Genomic DNA, 23,516 nt, shown 5'->3' with positions numbered 1-23,516 from the left:
GCCATGGGATCAATCAAAACGGAGCTAATTAGGAGTCTGCAATATCATCGTTTTGCTGTAATTCAATTAAGAAAATATTAGATAATGTATTCAAGAAGAGGCTAAAGAGGGTTTTGATTGAGAGGGCGGGTTATGCTGCACGATAGAAGCATATTGACTGAGCCACGTGACTGGTTTCTGTTTTAAATGTTAAATGTTATCTATTTGCACCGCATCTTCCAAAGTATTCCTCGATTTTGAAAATCACAATGGGCTCCTTGTCACCCCATGATGCATAAATAAATGCGAGAGCTTCTTGCCCTTTACTATTTGCTAATTCCTGACAAATAAATGTGAGAGATCACTGATGGACATTACTAGATTACCTTACATAGGCAATAGACAATAGGTGCAGGAGTAGGCCATTTGGCACTTTGAGCCAGCACCTCCATTCAATGTGATCATGGCTGATCATTCAAGGTCCATACATGGTCAAATAGATTGCTGACTCTGACCGTTAGATCTGTTTGTTGCAAGAATGTTGCGGGGTGACACAGACAGCGATAGAGTTGCTGCCTTACAGCGCCAGCGACCCGAGTTCGATCCTGACTATGGGTACGGAGTTTGTACTTTCTCCTCGTGACTGCATTGGTTTTCTCCAGGTGCTCCGGTTTCCTCCCACACTCCAAAAACGTACAGATTTGTAGGTTAATTTGGCTTTGGTGAAAGTTGTAAATTGTCCGTAGTGTGTAAAATAGTGCTAGTGTACAGGGAACGCTAGTCGGCGCGGACTCGGTCGGCTGAAGGGCCTATTTCTGCGCTGTATCTTGAAACTAAAACTAAGCTAAATAGGATTTGCCTCATTTTCAAATCATGTATGGTAGAAACGTTTAGGTTAGAGTTGAAGAGATTAGGTTAGAGATGCCCCACTGTTTCAGGTAATCACACAAGAGGTCGCTCTTTTGGTTCCTACACCTCCGGTCCACCAAGTCCACGCTGACCATCGATCACCCATTCATACTAGTTTTGTGTTATTCCACTCTCATCCGCTTCCTACACATTCGGTGAAATTATACAGTGGCTTATTAACCTGCAAACCCCCACCTCTTTGGATGCGGGAGGAAACCGGAGCACCCGGAGGAAACACACTTGCAAACTCCAAACAGACAGGAACTGTGTTCAGGATCAAACCCTGGTTTCAGTCACCTTGAGGCAGCATCCCTTCCAGCTAGGTCACTGTGACATCCTTTTCCTCAAAGTTGCTTACTTTCTTCCCTCGTGCTACTGCAAATTCTGTTTGACCTGCTTTTCGCCTCATTCATAGAATAATAGGAAGTTTATAACACCAGTCCAATATTTTGGTCCAATATGCTTGTGACAGTTGAAAAAGAGGAGCCAGATGCAATCTAATACTGGATTTGTGCCCCTGCAGTTCATAGTTATTCAACTACACATACATTTATTCTGTAACCTTTTGAGGATTTTTTTGCATCTGCCACCTTTTTGAGAAGTGAACTCCCGGCCCTTACTATTCTGCGAGAAAATAATTTTCCTCGACAACCATACAAAGGGAATTCTAACTATGTTTGTTGTATCAGCCGTAACTTCATGCAGGTGTTTCTATGCCAACTGAGGTACATTGCTGATGTTCCTTCTCTCCAGAGATGTTGCGTGTCCTGCTGAGTTACTCCTGTCCTGCTGTGTCAATGTACAGAGAATGGAGTTATTGTAATACACAGAACATTTGAAAATGTAACTGGATGTGTTTTCATATTGTCTTTTTGAATGCAAATTCCCTTAAATAAAAATGCAGTTATCTTTTCATTTAATTAGCCAGCCTGGTGCCATCTGAGTTGAAAACAAAATAAAAAATAATTTTGTTTTTGTTCAGCATGACAGCATCTGAAAATTGTTAAATGTTTTCGAAAGGATAGACGAAAGCGCATCTTGTCTCCGTTACCTATGTCTCTAGGTTACTTCTATTTTTATGCTGTTTCTTGGATTATTTTGTTATTCTTCTGATTGTTCGGATTTAAAATGCCCCGATACGAAGCCTGATTAATACTGTAGTATAAAGAGATTTAACAATTGGGAATGCATGACAGATAGGTCATAAACACTGTTTATATGGTGATCTTGCAAATTCATCATCCACTTTCACACACTGTAAATTAGTTATTTGTAGCCGGTCAGGAGAGATTTTTATTTCTGTACTTAGAGAAGGAAAAAAGTATGAGAATATAAATTCTGTTCCATTTTCTTTTTCCCACTATTAGTCCCGTATGTATAGGCTATGTTTTAAATTGAGTCATTATGCAAGCGTAAACAGTAGTTTCCATTCCTCACGGTTTTATAGGGGGTAATTTATCATGTTACTTTTTATTCATTGATATATGTCAGATCATTCATTCTCAACTTTTATAGATTGAATGCATGGTGTCAGAACTCAGAAAAATTTTTTTGAGGCATTAGTCATTCCATGTTACAGTTCATTTGCTATATCAATGGGCACTTTATAATCCAGATAGCATTTGAAATAGGTTCTGCAGCCAATTTTAAGCATGTTTCATGCTCTCCCTTTATACTTTACTTCTTTCTAGATGCTAGTTAACTGGCATGTAAACTATATACACATGGATAGAATAGGTTTAAAGTGATGTTGGCCAAATGCAGGCAGGTGGGACTAGTATGGATGGGACATGTTGGTCGGCGTGGGCAAGTTGGGTCGAAGGGCCTATTTCCCCACTCTGTGACATGGTATAAGTATAACCTGCCTTGTCGACCTCTGCAGGTATCCCAGAACTACAATAAAATCTCTTCCCCCCCCCCTGCCCACACAACACTGCTCTTCTCCAGCTTTCCCCCCCCCCTCCCTGCCCCCCCTCCCTCCCACACTCCCTCCCCCCCCCTGCCCACACAATACTCCACACCCCCCCTCCCCCCACAAACGCTCCCCACCCACACGCCCCCACCACCCCCCCCCCCACAACCCCCCTCTCCCCCACCACACACCGCCCTCCCCACCAACCCCCCCCCCCCCCCCCTCCCCAAACACCCCTCCCTCCCCCACACACACCACCCCCCCAACCACCCCCCACCACCCCCCCCCTCCCCACCACACCCCCCTCCCCACAACCCCCCCCCCCTCCCCACCACCCCCCTCCCTCCCCACACCCCCCTCCCCACCCCCCCCCCCACCCCCTCCCCCACAACCCCCCCTCCCCCCACCCCCCCTCCCCACACACCCCCCTCTCCCCTCACACCCCCCTCCCCAACCACCACCCCCCCTCCCCACAAAACCCCCCCTCCCCACAACCCCCCCTCCCCACAACCCCCCCCTCCCCCCCACACCCCCCCCCTCCCCACCACAATGCTAAACCCCCCCTCCCCACAACACCCCCTCTCCACAACCCCCCCTCCTCCCCACACCCCCCCCCCTCCCCACAACCCCACACCCCCCCTCCCCCCACACCCCTCCCCCCACACCCCCTCTCCCCACAACCCCCATATAACCATACAACCCCCCCCTCCCCACAATTACAGCACGGAAACAGGCCATCTTGGCCCTACAAGTCCATGCCGAACCCCCATTTTTTTTTCCCCCCACAACCCCCCCACCCCAGTCCACCCCCCTGCCTCCACTCATACCATAACCCCCCCACATTCCCTTCTCCCCATATGCCTATCCAATTTCCCCATTTTTCCCCAATGATCCCAAACCCCCCCTCCCCAAACCCCCCCTGCCCCTCCACCACTTCCCCACACCCCCCCTCTCCCACAACCCCCCCCCCCCCCACAACCCCCCCCTCCCCCCCACAACCCCCTCCTCCCCAACCCCCCCTCACAACTCCCCCTCCCCACAACCCCCCCCCCACAACCCACCCCTAAACTTCTGTCCCCCCACAACCCCCCCTCCCCCACACCCCCCCCCTCCCCACCACCCCCCCTCTGAAGTCATGTCCTCTTGTTTGAATCTTCCCAATTCTCAAAGGGAAAAGCTTGTCCACATCAACTCTGTCTACAACCCTCTCCATCCTCCCCCCTCCCCGCCCCAACCCCCCCTCCCAAACCCCCCCTCCCCCACCCAACCCCCCTCTGTTTTAAAGACACAACCCCCCCACAACACCCCCCCCTCCTCCCCCAACACCCCCCCCCCCCCCCACACCCCCTCCCCCCCCCCCCCCCCCCCCCCCCCCCCCCCCCCCCCCCTACCCCCCCCCCCCCCCCCCCCACAACCCCTTCACGTTTGGGGCGATTCCGTCGTAGAAAGGGGGGGTTTGGGGTTAAAAGGGGAAAATAAAAAATTTAAATATAATCCAAAGGGGGAATTATAAATGATAGAAGGGGGGGGGGGGGGGTGTTGTTTGGTTGGCCCCCGCGGCGCCCCCCCCCCCCCCCCCCACCCCACACACCCCCCCTCCCCGCACACAACCCCCCCCTCCACCCTGCCCACCCCCAAAAACCACCCTGCCCACACCACACACACACACACACGGCCACACACACACACACACACACACACACACACACACCACACCCACACCTCCCCATCCCACACACTCCCCCCCCCCCCCACCCCCCCTCGCAAACCCTTCGGCCCACATACACACACCCCCCCCCACCACCCCCCCCCCCCCCGTGGTGGCTGGGACCCACCAGGTCCCACTTAGTCTAGTTTACAACTAAAAACTCGCCATCCTCAAGCCTGAAATCTACTGCTGATCCAGTTAGTTACCGACCCATCTCCCTCTTGTGTACATCTTACAAGCTGTTTGAGCGCCTCCTGGCAGGATTTCTCCATTGGTAGAACCTGTTTTGCCCAGAGAGCAAGCTGGCTTTAGACCTGGTAGAAGCTGCGCAGATCAAGGCCTTGCCCTCACCAATGTTGAGGCTGGCTTCCAACGTGCCCTGAAGACTGGTGTTGCTCTCATCGATCTGTCATCAGCTTATGACACCATGTGGAGACATGGTCTGTTGCTGAAAGCTTCCAGAATGTTGAAGTGCCAAACCACCATGCGTGCCCTCTCATCCATCCTCAGCAACCGTAGATTTAGGGCTCTCTTGGGAACCAGACCAGCTCTGGCAAAACCCTGAATCATGGTCTTCCCCAGGGCTCTGTCCTAGCTCCCCTACTCTTCAACATTTATGTGAGTGACATGCCAACTACCTTGTCCAGGAAGTTTAGATATGCTGATGACCTTGCTCTCTAGCTTTCCAGTTCTCTCTGCTTCCCATCACATTCCTCCCCTCTGTCTGGAATTGCCTTGGTTTTTAAGGAGGACGGAGGCGTGATGCGGGTAGGTCAATCCAAAAACAGCTAATTGAATTATTAAATCCAAGATGTTGGATGCTCCAGAGATGCTGAGTTTGAGCATTTGTGTCTATCTTCAGTGTAAACCAACATCTGCAGTTCCTTCCAACAGCTAATTCACCACAGCTGTGGCCTCAGCTCGGTCTAGAGCACTATCTAGGGTGCCAGTGTTTACCAGCGGCCAGGCACTGTTCATGGTGTTTGTCGTTGACTTCTGGCTTGTGCCGGTGATGGAGATCGGAGTGACACACTGGGAAGGAGGTGCCATCACAATGGTTATGTTTGGCATAAAAGTTTCTCTGGGCTTGCACTTCACTTTTCTGAGCAAACCACAGCAACTGAACAAAAAGTAACATAAAAATCTTTAAAAGATCAGCAACTGACTGTCTCCTTCAGTTGTTTACCAGTGTTTGCTGAAGCCTACAGTGTAAAAGTTGCGTTTAATTGAGATTCATGATCATGGTGGTTTATGGGGATCGTTTCAAGAAGGAAATGAGAAAACAAGATCGCAGATACTGTGTACGCAACTTGTTTATTTAGTTTGAAACCAGGCTAACACAAGAATATTAGTTTTTAGATATCTGTGCTTCATATTTGATAAGGAAATATAAAGTATGTTTCATGTTGACAGAAGTTTAGATAATTTAGTGTTCTGCCTGAGATTATGGAGCAACAGGTTGAATAGTATATTTTCCTCCTCACCATAAACGGAATTTTCTAGACACTGAATCAATATCTCTCTTTGGTTGCTGAGTATAAATCAAACCATGGGCAGTTTTGAAGGCCTGGATGAATCTGACTACAATATCCACTTCATCACCAAGGTTCTGCAACATTGTCAATTTTCTGTCCACAATTCAGCTCCTACACTGAAACCATTACATTTCCCTTTGTTCACATTGGTTCTATTTTGTCTGGAGTGGAAGTGTCAAAAATCAGGGTATAGCTTTAAGGTCAGAGGGGGAATATTTAAAGGAAATGTGAGGTGAAGTGACCAATTAAATTTTTTGAGATGATTGCCCATATTTTGACACATTCATACAGCATGGAAACAGCCCCTACGGCCCAATTTGCCCAGGCCGACAAGATGCTCCATCTACACTAGTCCCTGCTGTCCAAGTTTGACCCTTATCCCTCTAAACCTTTCCTATCCATGCACCTGTCCAAAATGTCTTTTAAATGTTTTATTGTAACTGCCTTAACGATGTCTTCCTGCTGCTTTTTCCATATACCCATCCTCATCTGTGTGAAAAAGGTTGACCCTGAGGTTCCTATTAAATCTTTCCTCTCTCATCTTAAATCTACGTCCTCTGGTTCCTGATTCCCCTTCTCTCGATAAATCACATCTCTTTCCCTCATGATCTTATACACCTCTGTAAGTTCACCCCACATCCTTATGATCTCCAAGGAATAAAATTCTAGCCTGCCCAGCCTTTCCCTGTAGCTCAGGTCCTCAAGTCCTGGCAATATCCTTGTAAAACCTCTCTGCATCCTTTCCAGCTTAACATCTTTCCTATAGCAGGGTGACCAAAACCCGAACACAATACTCCAAATGTGGCCTTACCACGCTTTGTACAACTGTAACATATCCTAACTTCTATACTTAATACCCTGACTGATGAAGGCCAATGTGCCAAAAGCCTTCTTGACCACCCCATCTATCTGTGATGCCACTTTCAAGGAGCTATGTGCCTGCTCCTAGATCCTTCTGCTCAACAGCACTTCCCAGAGCCCTGCCATTCACTGTGAAGGTCCTGCCCTGGTTTTACTTCCCAAAATGTAACACATTTCACTTATTTGCACCTAACATCATTATTCATTTTGCCAAGATGGCTGAAGAGTGGTTAATGGTCTCAGGCCTCTGAGGGTTCTCCTTGTTTTCATATTCTCCAGCAGCCTCCACCTCTTTGTGACCTCCTCTGACGTAATCTGAGATCGTTAATCTTCAAGAATTTTTGTCTCTGGGATTAATGTACAAGATTACAAGATCTACATAAATTTAAGTAATTGTATTAGCCACACATCTTGGCTGGATAAAACTAAAATCATAATCATTTTGGTTTTGATACAGCACCCTTAAGAGTGTTTTGAAATGGTATGTCCTCGATCTATAAGATACCAGATGTTATTTATAATCCAAGATTGACATTCACCGTCTTTATATCTGATTTATCGGAGCTTCTATTTTAATGCTTCAATCACAAGACTCCATAGACTTTAGATAGTGCTTATCTATTTTGAGTTGGATAAACCAAGAGATCAGAAATATTTTTAATCCTAGTTTGCAGCTGGCCTTTCATTTGCTGAGAATGAATTTTAGAAAAAATCTGGTCAGATTATTTGGTAAATATTATTAATTGACAAAGGCAGCATGGAAACACTATTTCAAATCACAAATGCCAAATTTCAATTCTCTCACACTGATGATAAAGGTGAGGTTTTCCTGTAGTTGAAGAGATGAGAAGAGTCGGTGTTTCCATCTTTGGTGAAAATCCTATGACTCGCAAGGGGAGAGGGTGAGGACAGTTTAGATCTCAAGCTCCATGACCTACCTATGCTTTAAAATGTTGTAACTTCAAGAAAAAGCCAGTGTGGTATGTAAAATGTATTGTCATAATAACTAAACCTTTTTTCCCTCTCCATTAGGATGGTGGCTTGCTCATCAACAATCCTTGTGCACTGGCCATACACGAGTGCAAACGCATTTGGCCAAACACACCCTTTCAATGTGTGATCTCACTTGGAACGGGACGCTTTGAAACATTGGGGAAAAACAACGTGACTTACACAAGTCTTAAAACCAAACTGACTAACGTAATAAGCAGTGCAACTGATACGGAAGGTTAGTGACTAAAATGTTGATTTCTGAAGGTAATTTAAAATAACTTCAATAGCTTTAAATAACTTCAATAGCAGATTTACCTTGTGAAAGATCCACCCAACATAGCTGCCTTTTGAAACAGTTTAAAATGAAAAACAATTATTTTGGTGATCATTTTGACAATAATGCAAAGTGGTGAGTTGTTAAAAGATGGGATGATTATTGAAAAGCTGTATGTATCTGTACCTGTGTAAAATGTACAATAACTTTAGTGGAATCCTTCCTGAATACAGATCTCACTGGACTCTTACTGCACAAGATTCAGGGAGAAATCTATCACACTAGTGGCAAAGGCTAGGTTTTGCTGGATATTAGTGACAAACATGGACTCAATGAGAATATAAGTATGCACAGCACAATCCATGATAAGCACTGCTTTCATAAATGAAATTATTTTATAGCCATGTCGATTTTAAACATTAGCAGCCGTTTAAAGCTACAATTTGCATTCGGAATATGTTAAAGGGGGCCCTCATTTGTTTAAATGTTTTAAATCTTTTCAGCTGGACTATCCATCACTGCCTCCTTTTGTTGAATTATTCTAGAGTCAGATTAATAATACAGTATTACAACCACCTTAAACAATTGTACACTTTTAATTTGCATTCATTTTTCCTTAAACTGTCTTGAGATTCTCACAGGTCACTCTGCCACACACAAAGCTTCAAATTAATGTCCTCATTAGGCCGGAAGTTGCATACACTCACATATGAATATCAAGATATTCTAATTTAAGATTGGTCCACCAGCAAGACATCTCTGCGAAACAAACTGTAATTTCAGAACCTTCAGTTCCAAAGTAAAAACACCAAACAAACCGGCTGAAATAAGATCTCAAACAGGCATAAGATAAATAACCTTCGAAGACCAGTTTCTTGATGTAATTAATTGGATACCCATGCCTTAAAAGCAATACCCACTTTAATTTTCCTTCCATGTTGTTTCTGAATACTGGAAACTACCTTTTATCCCCCAGCCCACTATTATCTAAATGATTTTTCAAAAAATGATGGTGTTTCTTCACCATTCCTATAATATTTTATGCAGCACAACAGCTCGTGGAGATCTATTTGAGATTTGTTGCAATTAACTGGCTGACATTTTGTTATCTCTGGAACTGCATTGTGGACCCATTGAGACACATTCACAGATTATCAGATATTTTCTTTTTTCAATTTTCATAGGGTTTAAATATAATAGACTGTTCTTAAACGTCCACGATGCACAAAAAAAAAGAATGAATAAGACAAAATAATGAAACTCAGTAAATAACTTGACTGTTTAAACTGCAAGAATGTCAATTTGTTGCAGGCATTAATAAAATACAAGAGAACTATGACAAATTGCGGTTCATTTCTACCTTGATCTTTATTATCAGAAAAGATTAAATTTTTCAGTGGTGTTCTTTCATTGTTTTTTTTTCAATAATATCATCCTACAGCATCCACGTAATCTTCTTGTGCAATTCAGTTAAAAGCATGCTTCATCAGTGATTCGATCCAAAATGACTAATATGTGCACATTACTGATAAGAATATTTTTCCGTTTGAATGGTTTTATTGGCAATTAAGAATTATTTCCACAACATTGCAGTACTGAGGAATATAATTTAATTTGCAGTTCATTTTGAATTAATGTATCTTAGATTCAAGATCTGATTATTCAGTTTGCAGCAACTCTAATCCATTAACATCACCTACCCCACTGCATTTATCGTATCACAAAATGCATATCCAGAATTGCACCCTGAGTTTTGTTACGTCAAGCCAGAAAATACTTATAATAATGAATTTAATATTTGCTATGACATTTTGCCGTTCATTGTTCATGTTTGTGTTCATGACTAGTTTGGTATCTAGAGCTTACAGGTTGGATACCAGTGACTGTCTCCATTTATCATTTACTTGTAACTTGCCTTACCACCCTAAAGGTATTGCTGTGGATGGACACATTTAGATAATTATAGCGGGTGGTATACTGCTGGGATTGCTCATTCGTGCAGTTGTAACTATTTGTACATCTTCGAAGCAGACAGACACTTTTTATTGTGTGTCTGTAATGGAAGCAAATCTTGTATAATGCAAGCCACTCGCCCCCTGTAGTGGATGCCTGCTGAGATATTTTCAAACACTGGCATTGCAAGTTGATGCATGCTGCAAATTGCTCTGTCTCCCCCTCCCTGTCCCCTTATCCAGGGGCAGATATTGCAGTAGATAGGGGTGTAGCAGGCTAACAATAATCAGAGTTGGCATAAGAAGGTAATTTTCAACAGGTTCGGTGCTGAATCTGCGACAATTTACTTGGATGGAGAGAGATACACTGGAGAGATATTTTCTAATGATACTAAGACAGTGGGTAACAAGGACAGATAATCCAAAAAGAGATATAGATAGGTTGCGAGTGGGCAAGAAATTGTCAAATGCAATATAATATGAGGTTATCTGCTTTGTAAGAACAATAAAGCAAATCAATATTTAAACAGAACAAGGCTTCAAAATATGGTGCTGCAATGGCATTCTAGGGACGCTGGTACATGAAACAAGAAAATTGCAGGGACCATCCCAACATTTAAGAAACAGCTGGACAGGTACATGGATAGGACAGGTTTGGAGAGATATGGACCAAACACAGGCAGGTGGGATTAGTGTAGCTGGGACATGTTGGCTGGTGTGGACAGGTTGGGCTGAAGGTCCTGTTTCCACTCTGACTCCATGACTAACAGCCTTTGTTCAGTATTGGAGAAAGGCTGAGCACGGTCGGCCTCTATTTCTTGGGGGAGAGTCCTCAGCCTCAGACAACAAGGCCACATGCAATCTGACTCCCAACAACTCTGTTCGAATTCTAAAAAAAATAGTTCCAACTTGAAAATCTATTTTGTCAATGCCAATGCTAAACTTACTCCATGTCAGAGGTGGTAGTTTCACAGTGGGTTAAATGTATGGACTTACCCTTTGCTGCTTCAGCTCACCATTGGAGCAATTTTTCTTTCTGCAAGATTGTTTGAATTCAGTTAAACAGATGGAGTGAAGGGTTCTGACAATGGCAATGGTTTTTAATGCCATTACCCGTGGCTGTTTTATCCCAGATTAGGGTCGGAGGTAGAATCATAAAAAGACAAGAATAAGGGTTTTTGCGGAGGAGCTGAGATGGAGCATAGGACAGTGTTAACAGAGACCTCATGATAGAGTGGATAAATTGTAGTCAAAAATCCATCAAACAGGAGTTCAAAATTGCCAATGATCTGGAGGTAGAATATGAAATCCACAAATCAAAATACAGTGCAGCATTGTACAGAGGTCTCCCTTGATGGTTATGAGGGCTATTGTACAAGGGGATGCACTGATACGTAGCGCTGTATTTAGACACTGGCGTGTAACAACATCGGGGGGGTGTGTAACAACATCTGGGTTTAATATGTATAGGAAGGAACTGCAGATGCTGGTTTACACCAAAGATAAACACAAAAAGCTAGAGTAACACAGCGGGTCAGGCAGCATCTCTAGACAAAAGGAATATGTGACTTTTTGGGTCGACCCTTCAGACTGAAAGTCAAAAGGTCATCGAACAGACTGAATAAGGTCTTGACCTGAAATATCACCTATTCCTTTCCTCCAGAGATGCTGCCATGACCTGCTGAGTTGCTCCAGCATTTTGCGTCCCATCTCTGGCTTTAAAGTGTTAGGTTAATGTTAGGAATGATCATTGTGATAATGTAACCCACATGCAAAATATTCTTTAATCTGTAGAAATTAAACATCATTTAGTTCATTAAGTTTATTTTCAGTGCTGTGTAAACTGTGATGGACTGACACTCTGGCTTTAAACACATCGCACAAAGTAGTGCATAGAAACTAATGCAATGTGCACACCTAGCTTTGATTCTGCATGTACCGTCTGATTCAGTTTTGCTTTTGCCTTTCTTAGTCCCTCTGTAATATCCTTTCCAACATTTATTTCAGAAGTTCACACCATGCTTGATGCTCTTCTGCCGGCTGACACCTATTTCCGTTTCAATCCTTTCTTGAGTGAGGATATCGTTTTGGATGAAAACCGTAAAGAAAAGCTGAATCAGCTCCAAATGGATGGAACTCAGTACCTTGAACGGAACGAACCTAAGCTCAGGAAGGCTGCTAAAATACTTTGTCAGGAGAAGGACTTGCTTCAGAAAGTATCCGACTGGTTTAAATTAAAAGCAGATATGTACGAAGGTCTTCCTCTGACTTCCAAGTTGTAATTTAAAATTCTCAATTTCTAAATTCCAGTTAGCAGTCACATCAATGTAATTCCATCGTACTGATATTCAATCCATGCTCAAAAGCTTAAAAACAATCAGGAATCTGAGCTGAAACTGAATTAGCTCTGTTTTGTAAGTAGCAGTGCTGCTTATCCTGTAGATTATTCATCAAGTTTCATTCTCATCATGCTTGTAAAATGTGCTTCCTATGAGTGCAACTGGCGCTCCCGTAATGCTCAGCGTATTTTGTGATTATAGTGAATCTATTTTGCGTTGGTTGAGTTCATTCTTTTTTGTGCCATAACTATATTTATAGATGTGAAAATATTAAACATTGTTTAAGCTGTAACACAATCATGCTGTTTGAAAGTATAATATTTTAATCTACCCTGTAGAATTATTCTACCACACCACAAAATATTCAATCCCTGCCCAGTATAGTTTGAAAACTGTATAAACATCAGCAATTTGAGCATAGTCTATCTACCATTCGGCAAATAATTCAGTTACCCTGTTTACTGAAATAATTGTAAGATACTGTAACGCCCACTTTCTCATGCATATGAATAAACTTCCTAGTTTAAAATTAATCCAATGTTTATGCACATTCTCGGTTGGTAGTGGGACTTTATCAATGTTTTTATTCTCCCTTTTAGGTTAATCCTTTTGTCGTTGCTACATATCTCAGTTATATAACCCTTATTTATATAATTACATTCTGTTAGCCTCTGCAACTAGTTGCTTAAAAAAGGATCACAATCCCATGTATCTGGAAAAGTTCCAACCTGAAACATCACCTATCCATTTAGAAACATTGAAAATAGGTGCAGGAGTAGGTCATTCGGCCCCTCCAGCTAGCACCGCCATTCAATATGATCATGGCTGATCATCCAAAATCAATACGCCGTTCCCGCTTTCTCCCCATATCCCACGATTCCCACTTGCCCTAAGATCTATATCTAACTCTCCTTTGAAAACATCCAGTGAATTGGCTTCCACTGTCTTCTGTAGCAGAGAATTCCACATATTACCAACTCTCCAGCCTGACCCGCTGAGTTACTCCAGCATTTTGTGTCTCGCAATCTCATTGTCCACTTTGCCCACTTCTGACTGGCTCAATGGCATAATAATTCAGATTGAGAATGTTGTTTTATTTTTAGCTTTCCTTAGCTGGAATGTGAGGAGTGGATGGGTTAAGGGCCTGTCCCACTTTCACGAGGTAATTCACGAATTCTCCCGAGTTTTCCCCTTGATTCAAACTCGCAGAATGTTCGTAACGAGTCCGTAGGAGTTAGTGGATATATCGTAGCGGCCCGTTATGCTAGCCGAGGCATCGGGTAAGTCGGGACGTTTTTTCCAGCCCGATAAAAAATGTCCACAAGTTTTTAAAAAAATGGTCGGAATGAAAGAAATTGCAACCTTTTACTCGTTAGGAGGGCATTGAAATAGTCGTGGAAGGTCGTAGGAGTTCGTAGATTACCACGATCTTGGTTTTTTTTTTAGGTCCTTTAAACTCGGCAGAGGTTTTGAATTAAGACGTGAAAGTGGGACAGGCCCTTTTAGCTTCTGGAATGCTGATCGGAATACTCGATACTGAGGTACAATCAGAAACGAAAATGTTCCAGGTCTGGCCAACTCATTGCTCTTCAGTAACAATTGAAAATATCCAATGCAGTTGGCTTCATCAATGTAAGATGTGATATGCATGTTTTTATTAAACTTCAGTGTAGTTTCTGCAGCCTTTACTTGAATATGGTCTGTTTCTTCATGCCTTTGATGTTAATCCACATGGCTTTGCCTTCATTGCACCTTGTTTCATCACATATAAAGCCATTTCAAGTCTGATTATGAACCTGGTTTGAATGGGTGGTGTTATAGGGAATGTAGTGCCAGAGGAGGTAGCTGGGGCAGATACTATAACAGCATTTAAAAGACACTTTAGACAGGTACATAAATAGGAAAGGTTTAGAAGGATATCGGCCAAATGAGGGCAAATGAGACTAGCTTAGATGGGTCATCTTGACCAGCGTGTATGTTTAGTTTATTGTCACGTGTGCCAAGGTACAGTGAAAAGCTTTTTGTTGCGTGTTATGCAGTCAGCAGAAAGACAATACATAATTACAATTGAGCCGTCCACAGTGCACAATGTACCTCACGGTTCATCCATGGTTGGGGAACGCTCGGATTGTCTTCTTCGGCACACACTCCTCTATGCGCTTGCTGATGAAGTCAGTCACGGCAGTGGAGTACTCATTCAAGTTGGCTGCAGATTCTCTGAATATGGACCAGTCCACTAACTCAAAGCAGTTGTGTGGGATGTCATCAGTGTCCGCCAACCAGCATTTAATACTCTCTGTGCCAGATCTTCCTGCTTCAGTTTTTGTTTGTAGACGGGGAGTAGACACACAGCAAGATGTTCAGATTTTTGTAAATGTGGCCGAGAAATAGAGCAGTATGCGTTTTTTACCGATGTGTAGCAGTGGTCGAGGGTGTTCTGGCCCCTGGTAGGACAAGGGACGTGCTGATAGTACTTTGGCAGTATGCCCTGAGGTTGGCTTGATTGAAGTCTCCAGTTACAGCGACCAGGGCTTCAGGGTGTTTTGTCTCAAGATTATTGATAGTGGAGCACAGTTCATTCACAGCCAGCTTGACGTCCGCATGCGGAGGAATGTAGATGGCTGTCAGGAGATGGGCAGAAGGGCCTATTTCCATGCTGTATGACTCTGACTAATTGCAATGCCTAAATCACACCCTCTAAACTACACACTTGTGTTTTCCTGGACTTAGCTTAGCATTTGGTATGCTTTCCCAGGAATGAGAGCATAAAGAGGACATGACTTCAGAATTAAGGGACAGAAGTTTAGGGGTAATATGAGGGGGAACTTCTTTACGCAGAGAGTGGTAATGGTGTGGAATGAGCTCCCAGTGGAAGTGGTGGAGGCAGGTTCATTGGTATCATTTAAAAATAAATTGGATAGGCATATGGATGAGAAGGGAATGGAGGGTTATGGTATGAGTGCAGGCAGGTGGGACTAAGGGGAAAAAAAAATTTGTTTGGTGTGGACTTGTAGGGCCGAGATGGCCTGTTTCCGTGCCGTAATTGTTATATGGTTAAATGGCATCCATCCTAAAAAGGGTAATTGGAGCATATCTAATATCAAGAGAATGCATTACTGCTTGCTGCGGAGAGGGAATTGGGCATATTCCTCGGCCTCCCCACTGGTGCTGCTGCTGTGATTGCAGCCTGGGTGCCCAGAACCTGATGTGAACCCTCCTTCTTTCCTCCCCCACCGTTGCTGGTGTGTCGCAGCAGTGCATCCACAGCTCTGCGTGGAGAGGCAGCCTGTAGGGACAATTGTGAGAAATAGGGCAAGCCAGCTGCTCTGGGTTGCTGAGTACATGCATCTGGGGCATTGCTGCGTACCTGCATCGGATATTCCCAGATCCTATATTTAAGAAGAAGTTAGATGTGGCACTTGTGGCTAAAGGGATCAGGGGGTATGGAGAGAAGGCAGGTACAGGATACTGAGTTGGAGGATCAGCCATGATCATATTGAATGGCGGTGCAGGCTCGAGGGGCCGAATGGCCTACTCCTGCACCTATTTTCTATGTTTCTATCGTGCGTCCTCTCGTTAACTGTTGGACGATGGAAGTTGAGCTTCTTGCCCTCGGGAAATCTTTGGGCTGAAGAGGAGGAGACGGCAGCTTCCACCACATCCTGCAGGAGAGACTGTTGGATCTGGGCGGACTGTCAACATGTGGACCAGGTTCTGCCAGACCCCAGCAACCCTGGGGTACAACCTATCTTTGAGGGGTCTCGGGACTCCTTGACCTGCCTAACACAGGCAGCCTCACAACACTGATCCATGGATGATTCTTTGCTGAGGGGGCATTAGTGGGTGAGAGGAATTTGTGACCGGTTCCTGGCACAGAAGCGCTCAATCCTGAGGAGGTGTATTTCAAAATGTGGAGTTTGGTTTGGAGGTTGGAGATACAGAGAGTCCACACCGACCATCAAACACCCCTTCACGAGTTCTATGTAATCCCACGCTCGCATCCTACACACGAGGGGCAATTAACAGAAGCCAATTAACCTACAAGCCTGCACGTCTTTGGAATGTGGAACGATACTCCACACTCGGACAAAACCCACGTGGTCACAGGGAGAAAGTTCAAACTCGCCCCACAGACAGCACCTGTAATCTGGATCGAACCCGGGTCTCTGGCACAGTGAGGCAGCAGCTCTACCGCTGCAGGTGACTGCTGCAGGGGGTTATATATCTGTGAGCGGTTGCAATGGAGGATCAGCACTCTGCAAGGTACCAGTGTGTTATACCTGCTGATATTCATGTGACTACAGATGATGCTGAGAGTGCATTGAGTCCGTGCTGAAAGCAATGTGACGGTCTGTCACATTCTTCATCCCACATCTCTGGGGTTTGAAAGTGATAATTATTCCCATCAAGTTACCGATCCAAGCTTTGTGAGCCTTCATCTAAAAATCCCAACTATATAACATTTTAAATTATCGCCTATTTCCAAGGTTTGTGAGGGGATGAGCAGAGAATAGATTTCTTCTGTGCAGATATTTTTTCTAAGCTGTATTGCCTTGGAGGACTGAGGATCACTATTTCAAATCCTTGCAATTGCCAATACAAAAGAAGCTCTTTTAAAAAAAAAAAAAAAAAAGTGTAAGCAAATCAAACTGTCAACTTGTCGGATTATACTGAACGCTGTAATAGGCTTCCACTTTTCAAAAAGCATTGAGAGTATCTGGAGAAACACTGTATGTTTTAAGTGGATGGGGATCAATGTTCTAATGATATATTTGATGCTGTTTGCCTTCATAGAAGCTGCCTGGCCTGTTGAGGGTTTCAGGGGTTATCTATTTTTTGTGTGTGGAAACAGAGTTGGCCACGACTACAAACTGAAATGGATGGGCTCTGTGAAAAGCCCTTCCTCGTGCTCCTTGACAGTAAACGCAGGGTTCCCAAACACTTCTTTATGCACAACTAATATCTGTAGCTTGGCATATCAAATTCCTCATCAAACCCCTCTGCTGCAGAACCACTACGCAATCTTGGGCAAACTGGCACCCAGGCTACTCTTACCTCAGGCCATGCTGCAAGCTATTCTATCCCGACTCTACTGTATCTCCTCACTTCAAGCAGATGGCTGTATGATGAATCTTGTGATAGTGCCTTTGTTGTGACTGTCTTATAATTGTTTCTCCACGTCGTTGGTTTGTTGCAGCTGTTTTTAAGTTATTGTTATCTCGTTGTAGAAATGGGAGAAATGCTTCTTTGCCACAGAAGGCTGTGGAGACAAAGTCAGTGGATGTATTTAAGGCAGAGATGGATAGATTCTTGATTGGTACGGGCGCCAGAGGATCTGGGGAGGAGGCAGGTTAGGAAGGAGAGATAGATCGGCCATGATTGAATGGCGGAGTAGACTTGATGGGCCGAATAGCCTAATGCTACGCCTATCACTTATGATCTTATGATATGTGTGGTTGATTGATTATCTGGAGGAGTGGGATATGGAGTGAAGTGCGATCTACTGTGCTGCCTTGTTATGAAGCATCCGACTCGTGCGTGTGAGATGCGATCGGTGGAGGTTGTTGATGGGTGAGTGATGGAGCTGTGGTGAGTTGAGCAATGTTCAATGTCTAAACACAATGAAATAGGGCATCTGAAGAGATCCAGGATGTGCATAACGCAACATTCTTGGGTATTTGAAGAAGCACACATACATGAACTCAGGGCCATAATAATAGGGGTGATATAATTAGATGATTAATAAGGGAGGGGCAATGACCCAACCTACAATATCATCAATTTATAAATTATAGGAACAGAGTTAGGCCATTCGGCCCATGGTCTACTCTGCCATTCAATCATGGCTGATCTATCCTTCCCTCTTAACCTTATTCTCCTGCTTTCTCTCCATAACCCCTGACACCTGTACTAATCAAGAATCTATCAATGTCTCCCATAAAAAATATCTATTGGCCTCCACAGCTTTCTGTGACAATGAATTCCACAGATTCACCATGTCCTTGCTAATGGTCTTTGTAAGTATACAGATCTTGACCACTTGTATGAGTTCAGTTAACTTTTCATCAAGAGTCAAGAATGTTTGTCATATGTACTGAAAATGGAACAATGAATTTCTTACTTGCAGCAACTTAACAGGTTTATAAACGCAGTACTCAATAGATAACATAATTAAAAAAAAACATTAAATATTTCAATTACAAAAACAATATTAGTTGTTTGCTAATGAACAGCTAGTAAAGTTACAACTAGTAATTGCTAGCTGCTTCAGCTTCCTCCAAAATCCCAAAGATGCGTTGGTTGTTTTGTGAAAATGGTCAGTGCAAATTGCCCTGAGAGTGTAGGTAAGTGGTAGAATCTGTGTCATGGTGAGGAGAATGTGGGGAGAATCAGATGAGATTGCTGTAGGTAGGTTCTTGATGGTGTCGACATGGAGTCAGAGTTGTAATGTAACGAAATGGGTCCTTCAGACCACAGTGCCCATGTCCACCATTTTGCCCATCTACACTATTCACCTGCATTAGGTCGGTATCCTCTGTGCATTGCCTATTTAAATGATGGTCTAAATCTCTCCACCACCTCCTCTAGCAGCGAGTTCCTGACCACAACTACTCTGCATAATAAGACTTTCCCCCAAAATTTCCTTTAAAACGACTTTCTCTTTACTTAAACCCGTGCCTTTGTGTTTTCAACGTCCCTACACCTGGGGGAAAAGATTCTGATTTCTGACTCTACCTATGCCTCATATTACATACCTTAATCAGATCACCTTGAGGCTTCATATAGGGAAAACAAATCCAGCCAATCTACTACTCATAACTAAAACCCTTTTCAGGCAACATAGGCGGCACGGTGGTAGAGTTGTTGTCTTACAGCGCGATAGACCTGGGTTCGTTCCTGACTACGGGTGCTGTCTGTAAGAGGTTTGTATGTTTTCCCTATGACCATGTTGGTTTTTCCTCTGCTTTCCTCCCCCAAGCAAAGACGTACAGGTTTGTAGGTTAATTGGCTTAGGCAAAGATTGTAAATTGTCCCCAGTGTGTAGGATCGTGCTAGTGTGACAGAATGGCTGGTCGGCATGGAGTCGGTGGGCTGAAGGGCCTGTTTCCACGTTGTATCACTAAATTAAACTAAACACACTTGAATCTCCTCTGCAATCTCTCCATTGCAAATACCACCTTCCCACAGTGTGGCCATCAAAAATGCCTCAATGGGGGCCAAAAGTGCCTGTTTCCATATGTATGGTTCTGATTCTGTGATACTTGTTCTTTAGGAGAAGCATGTTAGCTTTGAGGAAGGTGACCTTACTTTACAAGGAGTTAACTGCTCATGTTGTTTTGCAGCCCTATTGATAGGTTGGGCTACCGATCAGCGCACAGGGAGCTAGCTACTGGATTCCGAAATCATTACAATGAGCCGTCAGCACAAAGTTAGTGCTGACTTGTCAGGAGTGGATTAATTGTGTTTCACAATTACTGCTCTTGCTTATGTAGTCTATTGAATTTTGCTCCCAGTGTTTCCTGCTGGGGGAAAGTCAAACACGAGGCTTCATTAATGCCAGTCATGAATAAATCCAAACAGAATTTGGGAGAAGCATGTTTAGCCTGAGAGAGATTAGAAACCTGCTATACTAGTCTTTGAAGAAATGGCTCAGATAAAAGGGAAGGTAGAAAAGCCTCCGAGGGAGAAAGGGATGGGATGTGAAGATAGAATTAGATCCAGATTAGTTTATTTTCTTGTACACCAGGGTGCAGTGACATTCCTTGCTCACATGAAGCTCATAGAGTACATGCAGTACTGATAAATGCACTGATCAATAGAACGAGTGGAGAACAGTAGAAAGGTGTGAGGTTGTTGTGTGATCTGAAAGTATTAAAAAGAGTACAATAACAGTTGAATGAGTAGAGTTCAGTGTAACGGAGCAGCTGGGAACTGGGTGTGGAACAGGTGATTAGTTCAGGAGCCTGATGGAGTGGGGAAGAAACTATTCTTAAGTCTGCATGTCTGAGCTTTCAAGCTATTCCATCTCCTCTCAGAAGGTAGAAGAGAGAAAAGGAAATGGCCAGGGTGACAGACATCCTTGGTGATACTTCCAGCATTCCTGATGCAATGCACGGTGTAGGTGGACTGGATGGAAGGACGTGACGAGCTTACTGTGTTCACCACTCTCTGCAGGTTTCAGGCAGACAAGAGCAGAGCAATGGCCATACCAGACTGAGATGTTAGTCGAGTTAGATGGTCATTTGATGGTGGGGCAGTAAGCAGGAGAGATGTTGGGGGGGGAGGGGGAGCGGGGAGGAGGGGGGGGGGGGAGCTCACTATAGAGGTTGAAGTGTTTATTTGCTGTTTTAAGATTCTCCCCCATGCCAAGCAATAGACAAACTACAGTACAAGCTGACAGTCTGCACAATGAGCGCTGCCTCACTAATTCTTTCAAACAGGGATTAGCTTTATACTGGGATGGGATTAGTTCTAATTGCTTTCAGAAATCCAGGTGGAAATTCCCAGACCATTTTCCCTTTATTGACCAGGGCTTTACCTGTGTTTTTCGTGTGTGCCAGGAGAGTCGAGTGGAGAATAGCACATATTGCGTAGGGTGTTGTGATTGTGCAGCCATATGTTGATGATTTGTTTGGAGTGAAATCCAAGAGCAGCAATAGAAATGCCACTAGTAGACTCAACATTATAATGTATTGGAAAATAAAACTGCCTGCTGCTCATAAACTGGGACAGTCTACTGCTTCATAAAATGATTGCAACCTGAACATTAGGATGGCAAGGTGGCGCAGCAGTAGAGTTATGCCCCTGTCCCACTTAGGAAACCTGAACGGAAACCTCTGGAGACTTTGTGCCCCACCTAAGGTTTCCATGCGGTTCCCGGAGGTTTTTGTCAGTCTCCCTACCTGCTTCCACTACTCCGGCAACCACCTGCAACCTCTGGGAACTGCATGGAAACCTTGGGTGGGGCGCAAAGTCTCCTGAGGTTTCCACTCAGATTTCCTAAGTGGGACAGGGGCATTACTGCCTTACAGCGCAAGAGACCCGGGGTCAATCCTGACTACGGGTGCTGTCTTCAAGGACTTTGTGTGTTCTCCCCGCGACCATGTGGGTTTTCTTCCGGTGCTCCGGTTTCCTGCCACACCCCAAAGACGTACAGGTTTGTAGGATGCATATTTACAGATGCATATTTTGCTCTGCAAAAAATTCTCATCATTTCTCACCAGTACAGCTGTGTTGCAAATGTTACATTGGCCACTTTCTCCCTGACATGCTGGACTTGCCGGGTCTGTGGTATCTGCTACATTGCAATATATACTTTTGGAATAGTTCTGTTGGCTGAAAATTGCTTTGGAATACAAAAATGCTCTAAAGAAATACTGGGTTGGTCTTTCGGCGATTTAATGGGGAACATTTATTTTCCAATTTTACAGTGTGATTTAATGTTTTAAAAATTAACTTAAATTACTTCTGTGAAAATTGGATTTGAAGTGAAAAAAAATGGATTGAAATTCCTATTACAAAACAATCAAAAATTCCAAATATAAAGATTTCCGCCCCTGACTGGCTCCACAAAGATGCAGCACTGAACGCTAAAAGAGATCCCTTTTCCCTGTGACTGTCAAACTGTACAACTCCTCCCCCTTCTGTCATGGGATAGACTGACTCCCATTCCCTCTATCCCCCTCCCCCCCTCCCCATCTTTGCGCATCCCCAATCCTGGACTTTCCACTTTGATTTCATGTATCATGTATCCTGTTATGTTTTATGACTGCAGGCAGACCAATTTCCCTCCTGGGATAAATAAAGTTCTGATGTATCGTATATGGAATGAGCTGCCGGAGGAAGTGGCAGTTCAAGAAGATACTTTGGTCAGCATGGATGAGTTGGGCCGAAGGGCCTGTTTCTGTGCTGCATGGCTCTCTGACCCTATAACACATGCACTCGCACGTACTGACATTGAACATGCATATTTGCACATGATCCCAAACCTGGCAGAGTTTATTTCCTCATTTGATGCTTCTCAGAGGCATCTCATTCAAGGTTATTTGTGATGCATTTACCCTGTCTTTTGCTTTCATTTTACTTCCATGAAGAGATATTCTCATCTTTTTAAATGCACCATTAAAGAGATTTGTGCTTATGCCTTTAAGCGCTGCTTATAGCTGATTTTATTTTTCAGCTCTTAATAATTGCTAAGCTGTCAAATCCACCCAAACTATTTCTGCATGATATTGAAAATCTAGACACGTGGGTTTATTGCCCAGAGTGTGGCCAAACCGAACATACTTTTCCTTTCAAGATTCTACAATTTCTACGAATCTAGAGGCAAACATTGCATCTCCTGTTGTAATCACCACTCTGATCAAACCATAAACCTTATCTGATTTATTCCAAAGGACTGTATTTATTAATCCATCCACATACAATTTTAAATGCGAAAGAAGATTTAACTCCTAAATGCTTTACAGTGGCATCAAATCATCCAGATTATACCATGAATTCAAAAATCTATCAATAATTGTTGTCCGCTGGGCTTTGGTTTTTATGATCTATACAGCCATGTAACACAGTGAATTGCAAATTTTGAAATAAATCCTGACAGATCAGATAGCAATGAAATCAACTGCAGCACACAAAACAAGTTTATTTTTGGTGGAATTAAGTTCCCTCTCTCATCCTAAAGAACAAAGTGCTGATTCTCTGCTCTTCAAATATGTTTGAACTTTGAAATAATTCAGGGAGCATCTGAATAGCAGTGTGCTGGGGAATATCTGTGTGTGTGTTGCATATTCTTTGTATCCTTCCATATCTCATTTCCTTCTCCCCTGACTCTCAGTCTGAAGAAGGGTCTCGTCCCAAAATATTCCTTCTCTACAGGGATGTTGCCTGACCCACTGAGTACCTCCAGCATTTTGTGTCTTTCTTCGGTGTAAACCAGCATCTGCAGTTCCTTCCTACACATTCTGTCTGTGTCTCTGTCTCTGTCTGTGTCTCTGTCTGTGTCTCTGTCTGTGTCTCTGTCTCTGTCTGTGTCTCTGTCTGTGTCTCTGTCT

The 23,516-nt window shown here is 43.7% G+C and overlaps 1 protein-coding gene across 2 annotated transcripts in view; it reads left to right on the top strand.

Annotated features, from left to right (window-relative positions):
- pnpla8 (patatin-like phospholipase domain containing 8) overlaps window positions 1-14,152 on the top strand; it is a 51,649-nt gene extending 37,497 nt beyond the window's left edge. The window contains exons 9-11 of one of the 2 annotated variants that reach the window (XR_008725021.1): window positions 7,937-8,132; window positions 12,131-13,589; window positions 13,951-14,152. Coding sequence is in view for 1 of the 2 variants with exons in the window: in XM_055650315.1 (XP_055506290.1) it covers window positions 7,937-8,132; window positions 12,131-12,405 (471 nt within the window). In the remaining variant the exon portion in view is untranslated. Of the gene's footprint in view, window positions 1-7,936; window positions 8,133-12,130; window positions 13,731-13,950 lie in introns of those variants that run through there. The other variant, XM_055650315.1, reaches the window with a different exon arrangement.
- The last annotated feature ends 9,364 nt before the right edge of the window (window positions 14,153-23,516 follow it).

Source organism: Leucoraja erinacea, chromosome 19 (assembly GCF_028641065.1).
Source record: "Leucoraja erinacea ecotype New England chromosome 19, Leri_hhj_1, whole genome shotgun sequence".
Lineage (NCBI taxonomy): Eukaryota > Metazoa > Chordata > Chondrichthyes > Rajiformes > Rajidae > Leucoraja > Leucoraja erinaceus.
The sequence above is the reverse complement of the archived record's forward strand: the minus strand, read 5'-3'. Positions and strand labels throughout refer to the sequence as shown.